General features: G+C 36.3%; 3 protein-coding genes across 5 annotated transcripts in view; 1 reads left to right on the forward strand and 2 right to left on the reverse strand.

Annotated features, from left to right (window-relative positions):
- Nucleotides 1-280: 280 nt before the first annotated feature.
- Nucleotides 281-26,027, reverse strand: part of LOC125828165 (isopentenyl phosphate kinase) — a 295,006-nt gene continuing 269,259 nt past the window's right edge. Inside the window, exons 1-12 of one of the 3 annotated variants that reach the window (XM_049507485.1) lie at nt 6,043-6,105; nt 4,303-4,538; nt 4,023-4,120; nt 3,529-3,571; nt 2,892-2,953; nt 2,706-2,762; nt 1,649-1,684; nt 1,494-1,571; nt 1,023-1,089; nt 842-904; nt 656-759; nt 281-553 (exon numbers count right to left, since the gene is read on the reverse strand). In XM_049507485.1, the coding sequence (XP_049363442.1) occupies nt 458-553; nt 656-759; nt 842-904; nt 1,023-1,089; nt 1,494-1,571; nt 1,649-1,684; nt 2,706-2,762; nt 2,892-2,953; nt 3,529-3,571; nt 4,023-4,120; nt 4,303-4,411 (813 nt within the window). In that variant the 5' untranslated portion in view covers nt 4,412-4,538; nt 6,043-6,105 and the 3' untranslated portion in view covers nt 281-457. Of the gene's footprint in view, nt 554-655; nt 760-841; nt 905-1,022; nt 1,090-1,493; nt 1,572-1,648; nt 1,685-2,705; nt 2,763-2,891; nt 2,954-3,528; nt 3,572-4,022; nt 4,121-4,302; nt 4,539-6,042; nt 6,160-26,027 lie in introns of those variants that run through there. The other 2 variants (XM_049507482.1, XM_049507486.1) reach the window with 2 other exon arrangements.
- On the reverse strand, nt 9,308-10,793 carry LOC125828164 (uncharacterized). The gene has a single exon (XM_049507481.1). The coding sequence runs from the start codon at nt 10,611-10,613 to the stop codon at nt 9,579-9,581; it is 1,035 nt and encodes a 344-aa protein (XP_049363438.1). The 5' UTR covers nt 10,614-10,793; the 3' UTR covers nt 9,308-9,578.
- On the forward strand, nt 12,943-24,604 carry LOC125828107 (uncharacterized). Its single transcript, XM_049507414.1, has 9 exons — nt 12,943-15,816; nt 15,979-16,482; nt 16,705-17,202; nt 17,905-18,408; nt 18,596-18,694; nt 20,122-22,875; nt 23,036-23,536; nt 23,801-24,316; nt 24,417-24,604. The coding sequence occupies exons 1-9, from the start codon at nt 13,090-13,092 to the stop codon at nt 24,537-24,539; spliced, it is 8,226 nt and encodes a 2,741-aa protein (XP_049363371.1). The 5' UTR covers nt 12,943-13,089; the 3' UTR covers nt 24,540-24,604.

Genomic DNA, 26,027 nt, shown 5'->3' on the forward strand with positions numbered 1-26,027 from the left:
TATACACTCTAGTGTATTAATAATGCAAAAATTATGCAATGTATGCTATTTTTAATACATAAAATTAAATAATTCATAAGAAATAATCTTTGCATAATTAATGCAAGCATAACTAAAATGTTACAAAAGAAATATCCCGTTTTCCATCAAGCAACTTGAGATGCATTAATAGAAGTGTTAATTCGATCAAAATCAACAATAATTTGGTTGAGGGAGTTGAACATTACAACACATTTAATCAAGTCAAAATATTGCCTCCTTAAATCAAAACAACTACTATTAATCAACAAATTAATAGTACAGTTCAGAAAATCGGAGAAATGAAAAGGAAAATGATGAATAGAGAGACCACAAGGGAAGGGATTGCACGTTATAAAACGAAAACTTGCTGTTTGGGAATGTCTGTCTTCAAATGATTTGAACCCTCGTATTCAGCACGAGCAATCTATGATTTAGCTCAGCTCATGTAACGAATGGCTGTTCCGAGCCAGTCATCAGGTATGCCACCCTTCAAGAATCCACTAAGGGCTTTCACTGAATGGTCTGTTCCTGCCTGCATCAATTCAAATAAATAATGAACTAGTTGGGATGAGTTATATTTGTTTCTCATCCTAAGCTTAGTTGGGATGAACTAGTTGCCATGAAAACATATTACCTTAGTTATGTAGACATCAATCCCAAGCTTCGCAATCATGGCAGCTTCTGTTATTTTTGTTACCATCCCACCAGTTGTATCATGTGCAGCTACCGTGAATTCAACTGTTGATAAAAGATTCAGGATTACCATGTAAGTAAATTGCTCTGCAATAGTACAATGCAAGTTAAGTTGTATTATACTGACCGGGCTTGCTTGTATCTTCTAATTTAGGTTTCACTACCGACCAGCTTCCATCTTCACGTACAGCTGCAACAAGTAAACATCGTCCCGATATGATGCAGCTAGCTTATCATAAGTGCTTTATGGAAAAAATAACATATTCAAAACAATAAAACCAACTCTAGGGATAAAATTGAGCATTTACCTATTTCCCGGATAAGTACAGCGCCAGGTTCTACTGGTGGACGATCATATACACCAAGAACATCTGTCTTCGCTCAAGATGTATAGGATAACATTTATAGAACATAATCTCATGTTGTTCAAAGATGATATGATCAGTAACAGTTTATGTGTCAGGCCAAGTTAGGGGGTTCTGTATTCATTTTGTGCACGACTCGAAAGCACCTAGATGCAAATATGTTGTACTGAGATGGACCTAGAAATAGAATCTATAGTGTCTTTTTTCCAATATGCAAATAGATTGCAGGTTTTAAGGCAATGTTTCCAAAAACAATGTAAATGGACCTTCACATACTACACTGGGATGATGTCTTTACAGAGATATTTTGGAGTAACTAATTTGAAATTGTATTTATTGAAGATATTCTTATTTGCAAATCTCCAGCATGAACAGTATCAAAATGCATGCTCTACCTAACGATGTGTTGGATACAAGAAAAACAACAAACTCTGGCTTTAGTTCAGCTGCTAAATGACGTATTATCACGTCTCCACTCAGAATAGTGCACTCCTGAACAAGTGAAAGAATTAAGTACATGATCAGTGATCATCATCAAGTTAATGTTCAATTATACTTGAAAAACACACCTGTAATGTATCCAGAACTGCATCTCCATGCAGAACCTGGAATGCAAATGAACTCGTGTTACAACATTCTAAGTCACAAAATTAGAAAATCGAAGCAATTGCAATAACAAAGTTGCCAAATTAGAAAGTAATAATTTATTTCACTGATCTAATATCTGATATCTTATGAAAGAAAGTTTCCTAAAAGTTCTATTACGACCCTACGCTGCTTCACACGTTATCCTAAGGGTTTTGGGTTCAATATTCCGGTTCTTTTATAAGGTAATAGAGCTAATCTTAGGTAAAAGCATTTTCTATGTAAATCTGTTCTCACAACTGTTTTCTTTCTACTTCTAGTCCAATTGTACGTTGTTTTTACCTAATCTGTCGCTTAGAACTTTGCTCAGTGAGCCACTAGCTCTACTTCGATCTTCCAGATCCCTTCATCGTGAACCTAATCTCCTTGCTCTACTCACTCTTCAACCTACAAGCCACCTTAAACTCATGTATATATAAGAAGTTGAAAATGAAAGAAAGCACAATATACATACTACTCAAAGCACAAAATTCTTGATCAACATGTCAAAGGGATTAAGATAGTGTGATTCATCATTACCAACAACACTCCCCCAAAGAATCATCGAAAATTACAAACTAGAAAGTGCTTTGGGTAGTAGAACTTTTTCCTATTCGCCAAGTTCTTCTATTGGATTTTTGAGCCTTTGGTGTCTATGTCAAAAACCATATAATAATGAGACTTTGCACTATCTATAAATTTCTTCTAGATATTTGAACGTCAAACTTATAAATACACATCATATAGTGCTAACAACTAGCACCTCCTTGACATGAAAAGCCTAAACATCATGAACAACCTACCTACACAATGCACAATCTTGATGACATGCTTGCCTAATAAAATGGACAGGAAGATATCAGGGGAAAGGTAAGAATATGGTCTGAAAGAGTGTTTCACATGAAAAAACTAAACTGATAATTAATTGTGTTGCCAAGAAGATATTTCTCTGTGCGAGAAAGTATGAGAGTTTTGCGCTAAGACCAAAGAGTTCAAACTTACAGGTATAAAACCAGCATCAATAGCTTTAATGACCATGGAAATGTCAGCCTCCGTCATCTGCAAAAGCACAAGTTGCCAAATTTCAAACAATTTCACAGCAAGGAACAATTTTGTTCTCTCTCGAAAGAGCTTAAATTATAGCAATATATCCATTTAATGAAAATGATCTTCATTTCGCCTTCTAACATTTCTTTGACATGTTGACCAACCACATGAGAATGGAGACATTCCGATGGAAGGAATACCCTCTGCAACAACAAAAACCATTTCTTAGGAATCCACTGATAAGAGAGACATAAAGTTGTAAGCAAGTACACCCTTCAAGGTGAAAATATGCATCTATAATGAATAATTAACAAGCCTTGTACGTGAAGAGCTGTCAATTGTTTGCTGGTTGACTGGATGGACAACTATCAAGTACTATGGATATCAACAATTTGTGTTGATTAATGAGGATGTTAGCTTCTTAAAGAGTGACGTGGGAACTTAAAAGAGGATACCAAATCAATTTAGGCCCTTGTAACATCTTCCGCAGAGCAACATTGCCCCTCCAATCTGATATAAAAATTGCCTATGGCCTTCACAGTGTCTATTCAAATCCTATTTCTTGTCATGCCATAAAGCAGTTTGGCCATTAGAGAGATTCTCAGGACTTAAACATCCAAATCCATTTCACTTCCCACCCTGCCCACAGTGAGATCGAATGGAGCGAAGATGCGAACATGTTACGTATTATGGCACCAGTTACATTTAATCACAATAACATTTATTTCTAGACAATCTTAAGAGGCTTGTGGCATGGGAATGAAACTGTTATGAGTACCTCTTGCTAGGGCTCTCACGATTTCAAGATTGAGGGATGTGACCTGCAATAAAGAAAATGTAAATTCTGTCACATATCACCTGAGAGTCGAAGAGAAAACATAAAAAAGGGGATCATCGCATAGAGACGAAGAAGTCTAGCAAATAATTAGGTTATCACTTAATTTGTGTAGTAAACATCAAACACGTCATTCCCTGAACACTCTAAATAGACATCTCTCAGGAGTGTAGTGAATAAGATTAAGCAGATAAGCTATTAAGCATGGAACTTTAGCCTGCATAAGATGCTGGAAATATGTCCAAAACAAAGAGGAGAAGAAAGACGCATGAATGAATGTTTCACTGGATTCAGCAATGCCACTGCTAGTCGTAAGTTACAAGCAGAAGGTAGAAAAGGAGTAGAGACAAAATATCAGCTACATAATAGAGTTGAAATATGTGTCAGGTGGAACAAAGATATTGCTTGAAAACGGAAAGGTTCAGGTTGGATCTTACTGAAATTCTTGTTGCAACAAAACCAGCCTTGACAAGAGGCCGGCTTAGTCCACCCTTATGAACCCCTGACTTGCTAGCTTGAAAGTGTCCAAAGGAACCTGACAGCAATGATAACAAATGTCAAAAGCCTACGAGTTTACTCGAAACTAAAATCCAAAATGTCCTAGAGAAGCAAAATTGGGTCGATTTATGTTTATTCATTTCATAATTCAAAGAACTTTGCTATGGCTAATGAGCCTTACAAATCCTGCTAATGACTAAATACACAATTAATATCAACCTGCTCCATGAACAACAATATAACTTTCTGAATCCGCAACTGGTTGATCACCGAAATCATTAACGAAACTTGGAGCTTCAGACTGTCCTGGCCTTTTACTCCAATCCATTCCAAGAACATTTGCAGAAGTAGAATCCGGAACAAATGCTTGACGAATCTGGGATGAAACCTCCTTAAGATTCTCCTCATCTATAGTCTCCAATTTATTTTTACACGTGATGGCTGCACCTCCTGAACTAAAAAGTAAACAAATAATGCATCCAAAATCTCCAAAGTAAAAAAAAAAGGGGCATGCACTTTGTACAGTGTTAAGAGTAACCTAAAATAATTAAATACAAACTCAAAAGAAAGCATCAACTAACATATTTTTATTTCTAGTTTCTCCTATAGGTAAAGTCAATCAATTAACATGTTATGCTACTATCTGTTGCTTTTGTTATTTTCTACTGTCCCTTGTACGTACTTCCATTACGTCTCTTTCTAAACTGATTATGTCTTTGAGCCGAGGGTCTATCAGAAGCAGTCTTTCTACCTCAGTGAGGTAGAAGTAAGGTCTGCGCATACTCTACCCTCCCCAGACCCCACTTGATATATTGTTGTTGTAGGTAAAATCAATCAATTAGCATGTTCTGCTACATCTGTTGTTTTTGTTATTTTCTAATGTCACTTGTACTTCCATTACTAAATTGATTATGTCCTTGAACCGAGGGTCTATCAAAAACAACCTCTCTATCTTAGTGAGGTAAGAGTAAGGTCTGCGCATACTCTACCCTCACCAGACCACACTCAATATATTGTTGTTGTAGGTAAAATCAATCAATTAGCATGTTCTGCGACAATCTGTTGTTTTTGTTATTTTCTAGTGTTGCTTGTACTTTCATTACATCTTTTCCTAAATTGATTATGCCTTGAGCCAAGGGTCTATAAAGAAAGTCTCTTTCTCAGTGAGGTAAAAGTAAGGTTTGCACATACTCTACCCTCCTCAAACCCCACTCAGACTACACTGGGTATATTGTTGTAGGTAAAATCAATCAATTAGCATGTTCTGCGACAATCTGTTGTTTTTGTTATTTTCTAGTGTCGCTTGTACTTTCATTATATCTTTTTCTAAATTGATTATGCCTTGAGCCAAGGGTCTATCAAAAACAATCTCTCGATCTCAATCTCAGTGAGGTAAAAGTGAGGTCTGCGCATACTCTACCCTCCCCAGACCCCACTTAGACTACACTGGGTATTCTATTGTAGGTAAAATCAATCAATTAGCATGTTCTGCGACAATCTGTTGTTTTTGTTATTTTCTAGTATTGCTTGTACTTTCATTACATCTTTTTCTAAATTGATTTTGTCTTGATCCAAGTGTCTATCAGAAATAGTTTCTCTATCTCAGTGAATTAAAAGTAAGGTCGCACATACTCTATCCTCCCAGACCCCACTTAGACTACACTGGGTATGTTGTTGTAGGTAAAGTCAATCAATCAATCAACTACGCATTGATCCTAAACTAGTTGAGCTCATCTACACATATCCTCTGTTCAAGTCAAAGGATTCATCTAGCTTGACTATAACCCTGTTCTACAGGTAAATTTATCACAAAATTAGTGCCAATTGAATCGTAGCACAACGTTTTCTACTCATAAAGTAGCAAACAAATGCTCAATTTGAGATTATTTTAGTCAATCAAATACACATATATCAAATCAAATCAAATGTAGACAAATAAACTGAAAAGGGATAGTTCACCGAGTTTGACGATACAACGGAGACGTTTAGATGTTTTCTTCTGCTCCATTTTTGGTGAATGCTGCGGCTGCTGCTGCTTTGTTCAATAATTCAATTCACTCTAAAAGGTAGCTGAAAATAGAAGCATAGATGACATACTCGAAATGACATAATAGAATCTTAATTTAAGAGTTAGATTTGTAATGTCACGACGTTATTTTAAATTATATTCCTTCGGATGTCAATTTATCTGATAGCTTTCGGATTTTGAGATTCAAATAAGTCTACTTTGAATCATAAATTTTTTTATGTCTTTTTAAATATTTTAAATTGTTAATTATTGTGACTTATAGTACTTTTTAAGTAGTTTACAAATATATAAAATTCATTTTAAAAAAATTAAAGATTCTATATGCAAATTCTGGATTAAACTTAAATTGTTTCACTCTTAAAACATAAAAAATATCACGTAAATTTGGAGTATTTAATAAAGTCTTTTGAAAACTATTTTTTAGTTTGATCCGATCTTTCGCTATTGAGAGTTTGTTTTTGATAAGAATAATAACTTTTGTGGCTAAATTTTTTAAATTGTTTTTTTTTTTTTGAAGTATTATTTTTGTCAAAACCCTTATTAATATTAAAAGAAATTTTGTCAAGATTAGAGTAGTATTTGTGTTTGTCTAAGATTCTACAAGTGATTTTGAAAAAAAATACGCACACTAATTTTAGCTTCTGAAAAATAATTTATGTTACAACTCAAAAATACTAGTAATTTTTTTTTTCCCATAAGAGTAGTGCTTTTGCTTATTTGGACAAACATATCATAACATCTTCATGTAATTTCTGAAGGAGTACTATGTAAAGGTGGGTACAATGTTCTAAAAAGTGTGGCCCCACATTTATTTTTCAATATTGAAGTTTGATTAGTCCGAATCATCATTGTGTAGGATTTCATTCGGAAGATATTTCCATATGCAAAACTCGAATTGGAGACCTCACTGAAATCTGTTCAGCCATATAAATTCTAACAAAACATTTAAAGATATATTTTTTAATTGTAGTAATATAAAAAAAGTTGTAATATTTCGTATATTTAAATATTATTTTTTAAATATCAAAATCTTAAAATTAGTTAAATTAATTCTCAAAAAGTAAAATATGACAATTATTTGAGACGAAGAAAGTACTATTAATTAACATTTTAATTGGCAGTATAATGGATAAAAGAGTCAATTTGAATTATATGTGGAGTTGTTTGGAATCCTGAGGTAAAAGGATTTGTTTTCATTTCTAAGATGGGGATTTAATTTTCCTCCTATTTTATTTTTATTTGATTTTGTATAAATTAACTCTTGAAGAAATCTTTTTTTTTACATATCTATAATGGTCCAATGGAAATCTGAAAGAAAAGAGAGTTTCAATCCTCTGATACATATAAAGATGCTACTTGAATTCGACTCTGTGAAATTTTGTTTGAGCGAGAGAACGTACCATAGATAAACAGTGGCGGAGCCAGAACTTCGATTAAGGATGTCAAAATATAAAAAAGTAAAATCACGTAGAAGTCAAGGAGTGTCAATATGTAATATATATACAAAAAAAATATTTTTACTCTAGCTACACAGTGTAATTTTCTGATGAAGGGGTGTCGATCGATACCCCTCAACTACATGTGGCTCCGCCACTGCAGATAAAGAGTTGTAGCTAGGTTCTATAGAAATTGGAAAAAGAGCTTGCCGGTCACGTGGAAGGTCTTCGGGAACTTTTTGAATTGCCAATTGAGAGAAATGACTACTCCTATAGAAAATTTATCTTCAAATATTTGTTTGGCTATGAAATTTGATTAGATTTTCAAGATCCATTATTCAAATATTTTCAAGTTCTCGAAAATTGATTTGCCAATTTCTGGAACTTCTACTTACAAAACTTCAAATATTTTTCAAGTAAAATGAATGTCCAAACACAACTTCAAAAACTCAAATTGCTCATTCGGAGGTAAGCGCTCCTTACGAAGATTGTTTGATATGCCAATTGAGAGAAATTGGTACTCCTATAGAAATTTTATCTTCAAATATTTGTTTTGTCTATGAAATTTGATCAGATTTTCAAGATCCCATTATTCAAATATTTTCAACTTCTCGAAAACTGATTTGCCTGTTTCTGGGACTTCTACTTGCAAAACTTCAAATATTTCCCATGTAAAATGAATGTCCAAACACAACTTCAAAAACTCAAATTGCCCATTCGGAGGGAAGCGCTTAGAGATAACAAAACATACTCCAAGTATGAAAAGATTGTACAATAGCAATCAGGTAGTTGACAGTATAATACAAGGATGAAGTAGAATTGGATTTCTTCATGATTTTGCAATTCAGTTCTGGAAAACAAGATGTGTACAATCTCTGTGACTAACCGAGACTCGAAAGCATACAGTAGGGGGGTTTCCTCCTACGAGAGATGCCAATCGATAGTTCTAAGAAACTCACCTCGACATGATGCCAAAGAACTTATAGATGATTGCTCTCTGATACCAAAATCCACAGGCAGATGAAGTGGAAACTCAAGACATTTAAAAATGCAACTCAAGATGAGTACAAGACTCGAGATCACTCTACGTTCCAATCAACAAACAGATTCTCCAGTCAAAAATGGGAGCGAACACTAAGAGCATGATGAACATAGTTTCTCAACTTGCATTTGTGATGCACCTCAGAGAACAAATAATTTGCTAAACGCACCTCTATTACTGCTAAAGCAAACAATGAACATTATGCCCGAGCTAAAAGTGCAGCAGACAGGAAAACTAGAAGTCTGTTTTCAGCTAGCTCATCCAAACAAGGCATATTTTTATTTCATGATAGCTCGCAACTCCTTACCGTACTTTCACCCACTGTTCTGCAGACAAATTCAGAATCGGAAGTATGCCAATATCTCAGAGAAGCAACTAAATTATAGAAGTGCCAATACCAATCCCCAGCTTAAGTTTTCTCATTTACCAATTAGTAAGTGACAAATGATATCTAGTATCTGAACGGAACTGGCTAACCAGGCGACAATGCAGTTCTCTTAAGCAAACTTCTTTAGGTCATAACTCGTATCAGTAATACAGTTAAAACCAAACAGAGTATTTCTTACAAGGAGAGAACTTTCAATGTTCAAACATAACAAATACATCACGGATCTTCTAGCATGGAAGAAACATGCTATGTTTTCTCGAGGTAATAAAGATACCAACCCAATTATAAGAATACGTCATGGAGCATCAACTGAAGATGAGCCATTTGGATATAGTAATCAAACTAACATTTCATTGAGGAAATGATTCAAGTAGTTTTTACAGTACCTACACAATATGTAGAAGCTAGAAAAGAGATCTAAGCGTCTAAATCGCGACCTGCTTCAACAAACTTATTACATATAGAGATGCATAATACATATTGTAAAGCATCTTCACATGATTTCTTAACTACTATGGAATTGGATACATGATTAAAACCATAATTTCTACAAAATACAAAGTAAAAACTGCGTCTTGAACCCACTGACCTTAGACTGTTTCAACTTTGAACAACACAAACAACATGAGGAACCTTCTCATTGTCAAAAGGCAAGTAGACATACTCGCGAGCAAACTCCTCCGCAATATCCAATGCTAGCTCCCCGTGCAATGCCTTGCAATACATATACAACACGACACTCGCTGCAATATTCTGAAGCATCAAGAGAGTAGCAAAACCCGAACTCACCACCATCTGCAATATCACCCCAAAGCTTGTCCACCCACCGCTAGCAGCTCCTACACTCACCAAAAAACTAGAACAACCACCCACTAACAATCCAATCAGAACCCCGAAAAATAGCAACACCGATAACGCAACCCATCTCATCCCCTTCACCAAATAAGCACTTCTTTGCAATGCTTCGTAACCCCATTTCGATTCCACAACTACAATCACATAAGCTAATGACCAATTAACATGCAACCACATAACAACCAATACAACCACTACACCTACAAAAACACCCAAACCCAATAAGTAATTCGAATCGTAACCCACTTCAAACCCCAGAAACTGCACACCCTGTACCACGATCACCGCCAATAGCCCAAACAGTAGAACAATTAAAGCATAAATGACACGCGAAACGATAAGGGTGGCAACTAGAGGCAAGAAAGAGTACAAAACAGACTTCATAGACGAAACAAGCTTGACGGGTCTTCCATAAAATCCATGGAAAGTACTGTAGCTGATTGTAGCCAACGCCAAAAGGGACAGAACAGCAGCTAAAAGGGTGTACGCAAGGAGAAGAAGAAGGGACTGGGGATCCGGTTGGGTCAGATTCCGAATCGGGTCATATGGGTCAGTGGAGGTGAAGAAGGAGAAGGAAAGGTGAGATGGGTGTGGGTGAAAAAGGTTGGATCCGGAGTGAAAGAGAGCGGTTTGAAGAGTAGGATAGATGATGAGGGAGAACGACAGAGGCAAAAGGAAGGAAACTGAAAGGGCTAAGAAATGGCGTGAGTGAGCATTGATTATACGCTTTGATTGGGAAAGTACTCCCCAGAGATTAAGGGTATGTGGATAACCAGACATTGAAGATGATGATGAAGAATTGAACAAGGAAACCAAAGAGATGATGAGAAAAACTGGGCTCTGTTTTTGTGATTTGGGTTTTTTTTCTTCCCCTTTTCTTGAATTTTGCAGGAGAGAAGAGTGAAGAAGGAGACAAGTGGCAATAAGGTTCAATATTTTCCTCAATTCACTAGAAAATTGGTCTTTAGTCTTATCCCATATGATTCAAGCAAAGACAAGAAAATTGAATTATGAGATGTTTTTTAAGTCTCAAAATTAATATTGGTGACATGTTTGATCAATCCAAAATTAAGAAATGTTTTAGAGTGAGTCAGAGTCTCACGTTAACTTGAGAATGGACCAATGAGTTTGCTATATAGACTTGATCAACTCTCCATTTATAAATTAACTTTTGGATAGAGTTACAGTCCGGTACCCAAAGTTGCATAAGACTTGTCTAGTGCATTCTACCCAAAAATTGTGCATAGAATAAACTCCGCTTCATCATGACATTTAAGCAGCCAGTTTACTATGTAGAAGGCCCTTCAAGCGACTATCAAAAAGGAAGAAAGTTCACATACATTCTAAACACAATTATTCTAGATAGGTTGACTTATGATCATGTTTATTAATGCAAAATACATTTTATTCCAGCCAAATTTAAACCTTGGCTGAAATAGTTTGTCATTCACCTAGTTCTAAAAGAGAAGGGAAGTAAGTCATTTAGATTATATTCCATCTCATGTATCGAACACAGGTAACTGACCTGATCATCAAAGCTTAGGCAGGTCGGAAGAAACTTGAAGGCAAAGTGACATCAACTGCGCGTCTCTGAGATGTTTGTGAAGCGTCAAAAGATCGTAGATGGTGGAATCTCCAAGAGTGCTTATAAATGTGTATCAACCTGCCTATAATAACTTAGAAAGTGATGAAGCCAGGTACCCGCTTTGTTCCTCATTCGAGGAAGATAATGATATTTGGACTGAATAATTACTTAGATACGAAATGAGGTTTGACAACTTTTAGGCAAATTGACAATTAAAAACACTGAAAGAACATGCAAGAAATAGATTTGCCTCGATTAAAAACACTGAAAGATTGTTTTTTTGTTATCTCAAGGTTCAGATAAAAATTATGTCAATGGTATGATCTGTGATGTGGCTATTACTATTTTAAATTCTTTATGTAAAAATGTGTACCAAGTTTTAAAGCATAAATTTTCTTCCTACCTTATAAATATCTGACAATTATCCTTTTAAGTATCCAATTTGTTAGAGAGTAAAATACTTCATAATTTTGTGGTTGCTTTAAATGTAAAAGAGGATTAATTGATAACTTCCTCAACTTGGCTTGAAGTTTCAAGTAAGTAATATACATGAAATATTTAACTATTTTCTCTACCTAAGTGCTAAGAATTATATTTACAACATCTTTTTCAATAATAAAAGTATTTGTTCCTACTTTTTAAAAATAGAATTGTATACCTGCATTCAAATATATGTTGAAATACTTAGAGAACAATAAGGTCTATAAAGTTTGGGGGTGGGTGAGAGTAATAATAGAGTTGTTCAATTATCACGTAGACAAATCAAATCAAGAATTGACAACACATTCTTTTCCCCTAACGTTTCTTTTTCTGAGTAACAGTACAAATTTATAAGGTAGACTATTGCCCTCTCTACAATAGTCTTGTGTTGTCAACAACTACCTCTTAGTTTATTCATTTTTGGGAAAATGTACAAGTATTTTCTAGATTATGATCGAAATTTTAGAGACACATCTTAACTAAACTAAGGTTCTATTACATCCGAACACATTTTTTTTTTTGTAATTTTGTGCACCATTTTGGCTTACGTGGCATCCAAATATCTCTATCAAGCCTCAATTGCATGGAGTTACGGAGTGTGCCACGTAAGACAAAATGTGTACAAAATAACAAAAAAATAAGTTCAAGGAGGTAATAGGATCTTAATTTAGTTAATGTGTGTCTCTGGATTTTCGATCATAGTCTAGGGGATACTTGTGTCTTATCCCTTCATTTTTTCACATTATGCAATTGTGTTGTGATTTATATATTTCTTATAATCGTGGTGTTTGTGTCTACTCACACGTGTAACTTGACTAAGTTTCATGAGGTATTTCTTGAGTAGTTATTATTCAAAACAATTAAGATGTGACGGCCCCATTAGGTAGCTGGTAGGTGAGAGTAATAATGGGACATTATTCTATTTTATTTCACACCATTGCTCAATAATATTGTTTATCATTATTTCATCACATTATCTGTTTATTGACAACTTTTTAATTTCAAATTTTCACATGGTTCAGAAGATGTGAAGAAAAAGTGTGTGATATTTGAGTTGCAACTAAGAGCCCTGCAATGAACTTTTTCCTCTGTTTTACATCTTGTTTTTCATTGAATTGAAGAAAAACTTGTGATTTTCATCTGATCCTGCCTTTGCTTCCTTGTAAATTTAGTCAAAAAACAGAATTAGCTATGGAATTCTTATCTATTTTTGTGGAAAAACTCACTGATTGCTTGATCCAGCCAGTTGCGCGGCAGATTGGTTATTTCTACTACTACAAGAGCAACATGAGATGTATGGATAAAGAATGTGAGAAGCTGAAGAATATCAGAATGACAGTGCAGCGAAAAACAGAAGATGCCAGGAGAAACTTACAAGACATTTCACTTAATGGCAAGGCTTGGTTAACTAGTGTTGATACAACTACTGCAGATGTGGAAGGTGTAATGCTAGGTGTAGCTGAGGTTGAAAGGGGTTGCTTCTATGGTGTGTGTCCGAATTTGAAGTCACGTTACTCGATGAGCAGGAGAGCTAAGAAAATCACACTGGAGTTGATTGAACTTCAAAATGAAAGCAACAAGCCTGATGTTTTCTCATTTGATCATCCAGTCGAAAGTGAACCTGAGGCTATGTGTAGTAACAATGTTGAGGAGTTTGATTCCAGAAAATTGAAGGAGGATGAGGTCATGGCAGCTTTGAGAGATGATGGGGTTACTATGATTGGGATATGTGGTATGGGTGGAGTTGGTAAGACAACACTGACTGAGAAAATCAGACAAAAGGCGAAAAAAGAAAGGTTGTTTAAAGATGTTGTCATGGTAATTGTCAGTCAACAAATAGACTTTAAAAGAATTCAGAATGAGATTGCAGGAGGAGTCGGGCTGACATTACAAGGGGATGATTTGTGGAGTCGTGGAGATCTGCTGCGTACAAGGTTAATGGATCAGAACAGTCGCATCCTTATAATCTTGGATGATGTTTGGAAGGCTCTTGAACTAGAAAAACTTGGAATTCCTAGTGGTAGCAACCACAAACATCGGTGCAAAGTGACATTCACAACGCGTTTCCAACATGTTTGTGAAGCAATGGGAGCTCAGAAGATCATGGAAGTTGGAACTTTATCTGAAGAGGAAGCATGGATCCTTTTCAGACAGAAAGTCGGTAATTCAGTTGATGATCCTTCTCTGCTTGATATAGCAAAAGATGTTGCCAAAGAATGCAAGGGGCTGCCACTTGCAATTATTACAGTTGCAGGAGCACTAAAAAAGCATAAAACCAAGCGTTCGTGGGACTGTGCCCTTGAAGAATTACGCGGTGCAGAAACAATAGATATCCCTGAAGTGCACACAGAGGTGTATAAACCTCTGAGGCTAAGCTATGATTACTTGGGAAGTAATGAAGCCAAGTGCCTCTTTTTGCTTTGTTCCTTGTTTGAGGAAGATAGTAATATCTGTCCTGAAGAATTACTTAGATATGGAATGGGGCTTCGTATCTTTCCGAGAATAAAAAATTTGGAACATGCAAGAAATAAGATGTGTTATCTGTTGGAAATATTGAAAGATTGTTTCTTGTTATACCAAGGTTCAGAAAAAAATTATGTCAAAATGCATGATGTTGTCCGTGATGTGGCTATATATATTGCGTCTGAGGGCAAGGATATATTTATGGTAAGCCATGATGTGAACTCAAAAGAGTTCCCAAGAAAAGACTCTTACGAGCAATATAGTCATATGTCAATTGTTGCAAATAAATTTGATGAGCTTCCTAGCCCAATATTTTGCCCAAAACTGAAGCTTCTAATGTTGAAACTTTGTTTTGAAGAAGATCCAATCAAATTACAGGATGATTTTTTTGATGGAATGAGTAAACTCAATGTCTTAAGTTTTAGGACAGACGATTATCGTTACTCCATTCTACCCTTTCCAGCATCCATTCAGAGGTTGTCAAATCTGAGGACGTTGTGTCTGAGTAATTTAAAGTTGGATGACATATCCATTATTGGGGAACTTGTCACTTTAGAAATTCTCAGCATAAGAGATTCTAAGTTAGTGGAGCTGCCCGTGGAGATAGGAAAATTGACCAATCTAATTATGTTAGAGTTGCGGAATGAGGAAAAAGCACTGGAAATTATTTCACCAGGGGTCTTATCAAGACTAGTTCGATTGGAGGAACTACATATAATGAAAGTAAGAAGTTGTAGTTACTCCACCTTGAGGGAACTAGAATCCTTATCGAGATTGACTGCACTGACATTAAGTGAATGTTCCGGAGATGTGATCTACAGTAACTTGGGCCTTGCCTCCAAGTTGACACGGTACGCTCTTACAGTGGGTAGAGCTTACAAAGCGACTTCAAGCATGGATGATTACGACAAGAATATTGCCTTAAAGGTCACTGAGACTGCCCAATTGGGTGATTGGATCCGCCACATGTTGAGGAAGAGCGAACATGTACATTCAACCGGAGAGGGCTCCAAGAACGTGTTGGCTGAGTTGCAGCTGGATGAATTTCAGAATGTGAAATATCTCTGCCTGAAACACTTTGATTCATTAGTACATATCCACTGTCAGAATAATGTTTCATTCCCCAAACTTGAAAGACTGGAGGTAAGAAAGTGTCGTTGTCTACAGTATGTTTTTTGTGTGTCCTTGGCTGGAGGGAGTTTGACAGTAGCTTGCCCTGATGATGATGAGGAGGAGATCTCTCGGAGGATACGTGAAGTAATCAAGTTCCCCAATTTATATGATTTGAACCTTCGATCTCTGGAATGCCTCACTCACTTTTGCAATGACACTGTTGAGGGCATTGAGTTCCCTCGGTTACGGAAACTGCACTTCAGTAGCTTACCTGAGTTCCAAAATTTCTGGCATACAGCCAACAACTCTATCACTGACTCAAATCCTCTTTTTGATGAAAAGGTTCCCTTCTACTGCTCTACATGTGACCGATCATGAAAAAAGAAAAACTTCTATGAATTAAAAACTTGCCTTTTACTTGAGTATTAGAGATATTTACTTACACAAAATCAAGTTCATAATCAAATAGTTAATACCACTAATTTATAAATTGTATATTTGCAGGTTTCTTGTCCCAACCTGGAAGAGCTATATATCGATAGGGCTGACAGCATAACTGCTCTATGCTCTCACCAACTTCCAACTGCCTACTTCAGCAAACTTGTAAAATTCGAAGTAGATGGTTGTGGAAAATTGAGAAACTTGATGTCTCCATCAGTGGCCAGAGGTCTTCTGAATCTCCGGAAACTAAAGATAGAAAATTGTGAGTCAATGGAAGAAGTGATCAGAGAAGAGGAACAACAAGGAGAAGAAATCATGACTAATGAGCCTTTATTCCCCCTGTTGGAACAGCTGAACCTTTACGATCTGCCAAAGCTGGGGCATTTCTTTCTAACGAAGCATGCTCTTGAATTTCCATTTCTCAGGGAAGTGTGCATTCATGATTGCCCTGAAATGAAGACGTTTGTCCAACAGGGAATATATGTGAGTACACCGAGTCTCGAAAGTGTGAACAATGATGATGAGGTGAAAGTGGTTGATCTCAATAAAGCGATGTTCAATGCTAAGGTATGTCTTGTGCCTCTAGTTGTATAACTAATTACTGCTCTCTTTCCCCTTTAACTAGTAAATAGTAATAGTTATTTCTGTTTGTCACTTAAAGCAACTTTTTTTTTTATTCTACTTGCTGTTACTATGATGTAAGCTCATATGGTTCAATTTTGGATTTGTACTTTAAGCTATATTGATTTTTCATCCCTTATATAAAACACAAGGCCTCAACATTCACAGGTTTCTTGTCCCAGACTGGAAAAGCTACAACTCATTTGTGCTCATAGTATAACTGCTCTATGCTCTCACCAACTTCCAACTGGCTACTTCAGCAAACTTGAAGCATTATATGTATCGTTTTGTGGAAATCTGAGAAACTTGATGTCTCCATCAGTGGCCAGAGGTGTTTTGAATCTCCAAATACTAGATATAGGATATTGCGAGTCAATGGAAGAAGTGATCACAAAAGAGGAACAGGGAGAAGAAATCATGTCTAATGATCCCTTATTTCCCCTGTTGGAAGAGTTGAGGCTTCAAAGTCTGCCAAAGCTGGGGCATTTCTTTCTCGCTAAGCGTGCTCTTGAATTTCCATTCCTCAGAGAAGTGTCGATTCATGAATGCCCTGATATAAAGACGTTTGTCCAACAGGGATCTGTGAGTACACCGAGTCTCGAAAGTTTGAACAATGATGATGAGGTGAAAGTAGTTGATCTCAATAAAGTGATGTTCAATTTTAAGGTTTGTCTTGTGCCGCTAGTTGTATAACTAATTACTATATATATTTGTGTCATGCATTAATACCTTTTTTCTAAAAGCTTGGCTAAACACCTCAACTTGCTAAAATAAGCACTTTTGGCTTCTCAACTTATCACCTAGTGTTTTCTTCGTACGTGTTGTATTTTGATTGAGATCAATAGATGAACATGCTTCAACTATTCTTTATGGTGCCATTTAGTTGTAGAGACATTATTCTAAAATACCGTCAGTAGTCATTTGTGTGAAACTGGAAGGAAAATACTTCGTTAAAAGTTGGAGAAAATGTATGCACAAAGTCTTATTTGTGTGAAACTGGAAGGGAAATAGTTTGTTAAAAGTTGGAGAAAATGAATGCATAGAGTCTGATGTTTGAGTGCTTGGCAAGTGTTGCAGAATGAACGTAGACTATATAGATAGATAGCGGATTTGTAGGAATCTCTTTTATTTCTTTCCTTAGCTAGCACCTCATGTACATGCATTTATATTGCTTACATTTTGGAATGAGATATCAAGTTATTCTCCATACCTTGTCTATTACATGTTATCATAGTCAAGTACATGCTACAGTTGGGCCAGTGCGTGAGGGTAGGTGTTAGAGTGGGTTAGAATCCCATATTGGTTGGGGATGGAATGGTGGTCTACTTATATGGATTTGGACGATCCTCATGTCATCAACGTTTGTAGGTTACTTGTCCCAGCCTGGAAGAGCTACGTATCTGGATGGCTCACAACATAACTGCTCTATGCTCTCACCAACTTCCAACTGCCTACTTTAGCAAACTTGAAAGATTGGACGTATCGACTTGTGGAAAATTGAGAAACTTGATGTCTCCATTACTGGCTAGAGGTGTTTTGAATCTCCGAATACTAAAGATAGCAGGCTGCCAATCAATGGAAGAAGTGATCACAGAAGAGGAACAACAAGGAGAAGAAATGACTAATGGGCCCTTATTTCCCCGGTTAGAACAGCTGGATCTTTACGATCTGCCAAAGCTGGGGCATTTCTTTCAGACGAAGCATGCTCTTGAATTTCCATTTCTCAGGAAAGTGTATATTTATAGCTGCCCTTCAATGAAGACATTTGGCCTCGGTTCTGTGAGTACACCGAGTCTTGAAAGTGTGAACTATGATGATGAGGTGAAAGTAGATGATCTGAATAAATGGATACAACAGATGTTCAATTCTAAGGTTTGTCTAGTGCCGCTAGCAGTATAAATTAATTAACTCTAGTGCTCTCTTTCCGTCTTAACTAGTACTCCATTTCATAGATGCATTAGTAGTATTCAGATACTTATAATTTATGTTTGTTCAAGTAATCTCTGTTCAAGTAAATATTGTACTTTCATCTATGTTCTTTTCCAATCTCTACTCTCAGGAAGAAGATGTAAGTGATGGGCGTGAATATGAAGAAGATGTAAGTGACGGTAGTGAATCTGAAGAAGATTTAAGTGATGGCTGTAAATCTGAACAAGATGTAAGTGATGGCAGTGAATCTGAATCTTCAGTCTTGTGAAGGCAGAAGCTAGCGTGTTGTCGATGAATCCAAATCTATGAAGGTAATAAGTACTCGATGGAATAGTTAAAGTGTGACAAGTCAAGATCGAACATCACCTGATACCTATGATCCTGATGGAAGCAGAGATGTATACATGTAACTTTATTAGTAATATCTAGAAATTCCTTGACTGTGAACACAACTATTACTATTATATATTATTTTGATATCACTATAGGATTCTATAAACTTTAAATTTTGAATCCGACTATGTTCTTTGTTCTTCTTTCATTTATATTTAGCAGCTAATATGTAGCTTTATTTTCTCATGTAATCTTGCATTTTATGTCGTTTTGAAAGATTATAAAGTACTTTTCTGGTGATGCTTGTTCATCCATATTTAATCGAAGCCTATACATAGCTATCTTACTGCTTGTGATGGGAATATTACATTGTATTTTGGCTCAAAAATTGGGTCCAAAAGCTCTTTAATATTGAGATAAAAACATATTAGGTGTACAATGTTGCAATAACAGAGAAAAGACTAGTAGTTTTACTATGTTGATTAAGATGAAATCTTTGATTTTATAGTCAACAGTTGCCAAATAAGACTAGATTATTATAGCTTCAAGTGATTAATTTAATACTCTTTGCTAATGGAATTCTTGTATAGCTTAGTGCCTAAGTAAACCAAGCTAATATTTCAAAGCTCCAAGTCTTGTGTTGTCAATAACTACCTCCTAGTTTATTCTTTCTTTCACATTATGCAATTGTGTTGTCATTTACATATTCGTGGTGTTTACGTCTGCTTGCACACAACTATTGCATCACCATTTATCAAAAGAACTTTCCAAGAGAGCTTTAACAGACAAACAAATATTGCAACGTCAAAGTTAACCGCCAAACATTTCTTTCATCTTTTTCTTGGATATTTGCTACTCCATCTGTTCCGATTTATTTGTCCTATTTTCTTTTTTAGCCTGTTTCAAAACAAAAGCCTCTCTTTTTTTCGACAACTTTTTAATCTCAATTTTTCACATAACATGTTTAAGAGCACAAAATTCAAAAGTTTTACTTTCTTAAACTCCGTGTCAAGTCAAAACAGGACAAGCAAATTGAAACGGAGGGAGTATTTGTCTCTTGCTAAAAGAGAAGGAAGAAAATACAGGGGAAAACAGAAATGGTGGTCCATGTTGGTGACTTTCATTGTGGAATTGAATTGGAAGTTGGTGACTAATGTCCAAATAATTTCCAACTGCTAAAAGAGCAAGGAAGAAAAGTCTATGTATGATATTTTAGTGGGCCAAAGAGAAAGAGCCATGTAATTCTTATCACTAAAAGCCCTGGAAATATTAACTCTTTCCATTTTTCCTTTGTTTTACATCTTGTTTTTCATTGAATTGAAGCAAAACAGAAAAAAAAACTTTGGTTGTTTCTTTATTACAGAAATGGAATTCTTAGCTATTTTTGTCGAAAAACTCACTGATTGCTTAATCCAGCCAGTTGCGAGAGGGATTGGATATTTCTATTACTACAAGAGAAACATCACATCTCTGGATGAAGAATCTCAGAAGCTGGAGAATCTCAGGAGTGGCGTGCAGGAAAGAGAAAAGGCTGCCAGGAGAAACTTACAAGTCATTTCACAAACTGTTGAGGATTGGTTAACTAGTGTTGATACTACTACTGCAGATGCGGCAGCTGTAACACGACGAGGTAGAAATGAGGTTGAAAGTGGTTGCTTCTATGGTTGCTGTCCAAACTTGATGTCACGTTACTCGTTGAGCAGGAGAGCTAAGAAAATTACACTGAAGATAATTGAACTTAGAAATGAAGGCAACAAGTATGATGTTTTCAGCTATCATGTACCACATAAAGCTGAAGCTATAGTTAGTAACAGTGGTGAGGAGTTTGACTCCAGAAAATTGAAAGAGGATGAGGTCATCGCAGCTTTGAGAGATGACGGTGTCACTATGATTGGGATATGTGGTATGGGTGGTGTTGGTAAGACAACGCTGGCTGAGAAAATCAGACAAAGGGCAAAACTAGAAAAGTTGTTTGATGATGTTGTCATGGTAACTGTCAGTCAGCAACCAGACTTTAAAAGAATTCAGGGTGAGATTGCAGAAGGAGTCGGGCTGACATTAGAAGGGGATAATTTGTGGAGTCGTGGAGATCGGCTGCGTTTAAGGTTAAAGGGACAGGACAGTATCCTTATAATCTTTGATGATGTTTGGGAGGCTCTTCACGATCTAGAGAAACTTGGAATTCCTAGTGATAGCAACCACAAACATCGGTGCAAAGTGACATTCACAACACGTTTCCGACATGTTTGTGAAGAAATGGGAGCTCAGAAGATCATGGAAGTTGGAACCTTATCTGAGGAGGAAGCGTGGATCCTTTTCAGGCAGAAAGTAGGTGACTCAGTCAACGATCCTTCCCTACTTGACATAGCAAAAGATGTCGCAAAAGAGTGCAAGGGGTTGCCGCTTGCAATTATTACAGTTGCAGGAGCACTAAAGCTTAAAACTAAGCCTTCGTGGGAGGATGCCCTCAAACAATTATGCAATGCAGAAACAAGAAATATCCCTGGAGTTCACACAAAGGTGTATAGACCTCTGAGGCTAAGCTATGATCACTTGGAAAGTGATGAAGCCAGGTATATCTTTTTGCTTTGTTCTTTGTTCGAGGAAGATAGTGATATTTCGACTGAAGAATTACTTAGATATGGAATGGGGCTTGGCATCTTTTTGGAAATTAAAAATATAGAAGGAGCAAGAAATAGAGTATGCCATCTGTTAGAAACACTGAAAGATCGTTTCTTGTTATCCCAAGGTTCAAACAGAAATTATGTCAAAATGCATGATGTGGTTCGTGACACGGCTATATATATTGCGTCTGAGGGAAAGCATATATTTATGGTAAGTCATGATGTGAACTCAGAAGAGTTCCCAAGAAAAGACTCTTACGAGCAATATAGTCATGTGTCCATTGTTGCAAATAAATTTGATGAGCATCCTAGTCCAATAATTTGCCCAAATTTGAAGCTTCTAATGTTGAAACTCTATTGTAAAGAGCCAATCAAATTACAAGACAATTTTTTTGATGGGATGAGTAAACTCAATGTCTTAAGCCTGAGTGGATATGAGTACTCCATTTGGCCTTTTCCAGCATCCATTCAGAGGTTGTTGAATCTGAAGACGTTGTGTCTGAGTAATTTAAGGTTGGATGACATATCCATTCTCGGTGAACTTGTCACTTTAGAAATTCTCAGCATAAGAGATTCTCAGTTAGAGAAGCTGCCCGTGGAGATAGGAAAATTGAAGAATCTAATCATGTTAGAGTTGCGGAATGATAAAAAACCACTGGAAATGATTTCACCAGGGGTCTTATCAAGACTAGTTCGATTGGAGGAACTACATATAATGAAAGTAAGAAGTTGTAGTTACTCCACCTTGAGGGAACTAGAATCCTTATCGAGATTGACTGCACTGACATTAAGTGAATGTTCCGGAGATGTGATCTACAGTAACTTGGGCCTTACCTCCAAGTTGACGCGGTATGCTCTTACAGTGGGTAAAGCTTACAGAGCGACTTCAAGCATGGATGATTACGACAAGAATATTGCTTTAGAGGTCACCGAGACTGCCCCATTAGGTGATTGGATCCGCCACCTGTTGAGCAAGAGCGAACTTGTACATTCAACCGGAGAGGGAACCAAGAACGTGTTGGCCGAGTTGCAGCTGGATGAATTTCAGAATGTGAAATATCTCTGCCTGAAATGTTTTGATTCATTGGCACATATCCAATGTCAGAATAATGTTTCATTTCCCAAACTCGAAAGACTGGAGGTAAGAAAGTGTCATCGTCTAAAGTATGTTTTTTTTGTGTCCTTATATGGAGGAAGTTCAACAGTAGCTTGCCTTGATGATGAGGAAGCCGAGATCTCTCGGAGAACACATGAAGTAATCAAGTTCCCCAATTTATATGATTTGAACCTTCTATCTCTCGAATGCCTCACTCACTTTTGCAATGACACTATTGATGGCATTGAGTTCCCTCGGTTACGGAAAATGAACTTCATGAACTTACCTGAGTTCAAAAATTTCTGGCCTACAACCAACAACTTCATCACTGGCTCAAATCCTCTTTTTGATGAAAAGGTCTGCTTCTACTGCTCTAGTGCAGGATCTATTTTTTTTTTGAATCAATAAAGCAAGTTTCTGTTGTGAGTGATCGATCACGAGTAGTATTGCTTCTTATCAGTTTAATATTTGATATGTGAGTCATTGATCCACATGATATTAACTCATTTTTTTGCAGGTTTCTTGTCCCAACCTGGAAAAGCTTCAACTCATTAGAGCTAACAACATAAGTGCTCTATGCTCTCACCAACTTCCAACTGCCTACTTCAGCAAACTTGTAAAACTGAAAGTAGATAATTGCGGAAAGTTGAGAAACTTGATGTCTCCATCAGTGGCCAGAGGTCTTCTGAATCTCCGGAAACTAAAGATAGAAAATTGTGAGTCGATAGAAGAAGTTATCACAGAAGAGGAACAACAAGGAGAAGAAATCATGACTAACGCGCCCTTATTCCCTCTGTTGGAACTTCTGAACCTTGACAATCTGCCAAAGCTAGAGCATTTCTTTCGGACGAAGCATGCTCTTGAATTTCCATTTCTCAGGGATGTGTGCATTCATGACTGCCCTGAAATAAAGACATTTTTCCAACAGGGATCTGTGAGTACACCGAGTCTCGAAAGTGTGAACAATGATGATGAGGTGAAAGTAGATGATATCAATAAAGTGATGTTCAATTCTAAGGTTTGTCTTGTGCCGCTAGCTGTATAAATAATTACTTATATGGACTTGGGTAATTCTCCCCTCTTGAGTTAGCTTTTGGGGTTAAGTTAGGCTTAGATGTCATTTCTTTGCAATTTTCATTCCAAATTCTCCATTTCCGTTATCTGATCTTTCATTTTCATACCAAATTCTACATTGCCGCTCTTTCAGCTTTCAAAGTTACTACTTTTCTACCCAACTATTAAACTAAATGGAGTCGATACTTCATCCCTTTAACGTTTGCAGGTTTCTTGTCCCAGCCTGGTGAAGCTAGTAGTTGTTGGGGTTAACAACATAACTGCCCTATGCTCTCACCAACTTCCAACTGCCTACTTTAGCAAACTTGAAACGGTGTACATATCGAATTGTGGAAAATTGAGAAACTTGACGTCTCCATCAGTAGCCAGAGGTCTTCTGAATCTCCAAGTATTAATGATAGAAGCCTGCCAATCAATAGAAGAAGTGATCACAGAAGAGGAACAACGTCAAGGCGAAGAAATCATGACTAATGAGCCTTTATTTCCCCTGTTAGAAGAGCTGGTGCTTTGCAAGCTGCCTAAGCTGAGACATTTCTTTCTCGCGAAGCATGCTCTTGAATTTCCATTTCTCAGAGTAGTGTGGATTAATAGTTGCCCTGAAATGGAGACGTTTGTCCGACAGGGAATATCTGTTAGTACACCCCAACTCAAATGGATGAACAATGATGTTGAGGTGAAAGTAGATGATCTGAATAAATGGACACAACATGCGTTCAATTCTAAGGTTTGTCTTGTGCTGCTAGTTGTATAACTAATTAACTCCAACGCTCTCTTTCCGTATTAGCTAATATTCCACTACTTAGTTCTCTCTTCTCTGTTCCCAGGAACAAAATGCTAGTCAAGGCACTACCGATGGCTACCAATCTGAAGCTAGAGATGGCGACAAATCTGAAGCTACTGATGGCGATGAATCTGAAGCTACTGAGTCTCAAAAGGGTGAACAATGACTTGGGGTGATGGCAATGAAGCTGAACCTAGTCATGGCAGAAGCTAGGAAGGTAATAAGTATTCGATGAAATAGTCCAAGTTAGCTCGAACATCACGTGATATAACCTATAGGGTTGTTAGTTGATTTTTGAAAGAAAGGGTGGATCTTGAAGAAGCGATATGAGCTTAGAGTATCAGCTTAATACGTTTTGTCAGGCCCCTTTGATATCTTATTAGTCAAGCGCTAGCGCCCCCTTTAGTCTGATTTACATTGGAACAAATGAGTCTACGTGACCATGTATTTGTATTAGCCATATCTATAAATGAGTTGACTTTGAACACGAATATTATTGCATATTAACTTGTGGTCACTCTAGGATTTGGTAAACTTCAAATTCTAAATCCGCCTATTATATCTAACATCTAATATGTAGATTTATTTTCTCATCTCATCTTGCATTTTATGTTCTTTTGACAGATTTTAAAGAATACTTTCTAGAGATGCTTTGTAAAATACTTCTTTTTTTGGAGTAATTTGAACTAAGATGATTTCTTTCATATGTTGAAGAAGTAATGGGGTTTGTATGGGATGTTCCCAAAAATAAACAATTAAAAGTTAAAACTACATCAATTGCTCTGTCAATTTATTCATTCGTTGTATTTAGACTGTATCGACAAATACAATTCAAAAAATACAATAAACTTTATCGCTCTAATTTCACTTATATTCATTTGCTTTTATCTTAATAAAGTGATGGTAAAAAGAGAAGGAGAGAGAGAGCGGGGTGAGAAAGAGGAGAGAGACGAGCGAAATTGGGAGAGAGGAGAACATATGCTAACATTTTGGACAAGTTAGGAGAGCCATCAATTTTTATGCCTTATTTATTTTCAAATCAAATATGAATTTTTACTTTGGAAACAAAAATATATATTTTTTAAAATTCCGCGAGAAAAAGAAAAGAAAGGTCAAACACCCACTTAATATCTGTAGGCAAATACTCCCTCCATCCCCTATTAGAAAGGCGTTAAACACTTTTTACATGATGATTAAAAAATTATTAATAGATCGATCAATTTAATATAAGACGATCAGAGCATATAAATACCACTTAAATTTTTCACAAAAATTAGGTTCATCTTTTAATTTTATCAATGACTTGATAGACATTACATTTATGAATTTTAATTGTCTTTTCAATGTTATCAACTTAGTGTAGTTTTTTTTTCCTAAATATAAAGCAGCTGTTTTTTTTGGGGGTCCCTAGAGTGAAAATAACACATACTAGCAATCAATAACTTGTTTGTGACACACAAGGTTTTAGGTTCGAGTCTAATTAACATCATAGTCTCTCAGATAGAAAACATTTTATCTCCTTTCAAGCAAGTCATAATTTATGTAATTTAAAATTATTGAATAATAAATCAATAATTTATATATAGTCAATATATTATTTATTTATTAATATAACTACAAAATCTGAACTAAAATTATCAAATCAAACCCAATC

This window comes from Solanum verrucosum, unplaced genomic scaffold, assembly GCF_900185275.1.
Source record: "Solanum verrucosum unplaced genomic scaffold, falcon-dt-bn FXZP01000053.1, whole genome shotgun sequence".
NCBI classification, from domain to species: Eukaryota; Viridiplantae; Streptophyta; class Magnoliopsida; order Solanales; family Solanaceae; genus Solanum; species Solanum verrucosum.

Coding starts and splice junctions, on each gene's coding strand:
- LOC125828164 (XM_049507481.1), bottom strand. CDS start 10,613: ATGTCTGGTTATCCACATACCCTTAATCTCTGGGGAGTACTTTCCCAA.
- LOC125828107 (XM_049507414.1), top strand. CDS start 13,090: ATGGAATTCTTATCTATTTTTGTGGAAAAACTCACTGATTGCTTGATC. Junction 16,483..16,704: donor AAGCGATGTTCAATGCTAAG/GTATGTCTTGTG, acceptor CAACATTCACAG/GTTTCTTGTCCCAGACTGGA. Junction 23,537..23,800: donor AAGTGATGTTCAATTCTAAG/GTTTGTCTTGTG, acceptor TAACGTTTGCAG/GTTTCTTGTCCCAGCCTGGT.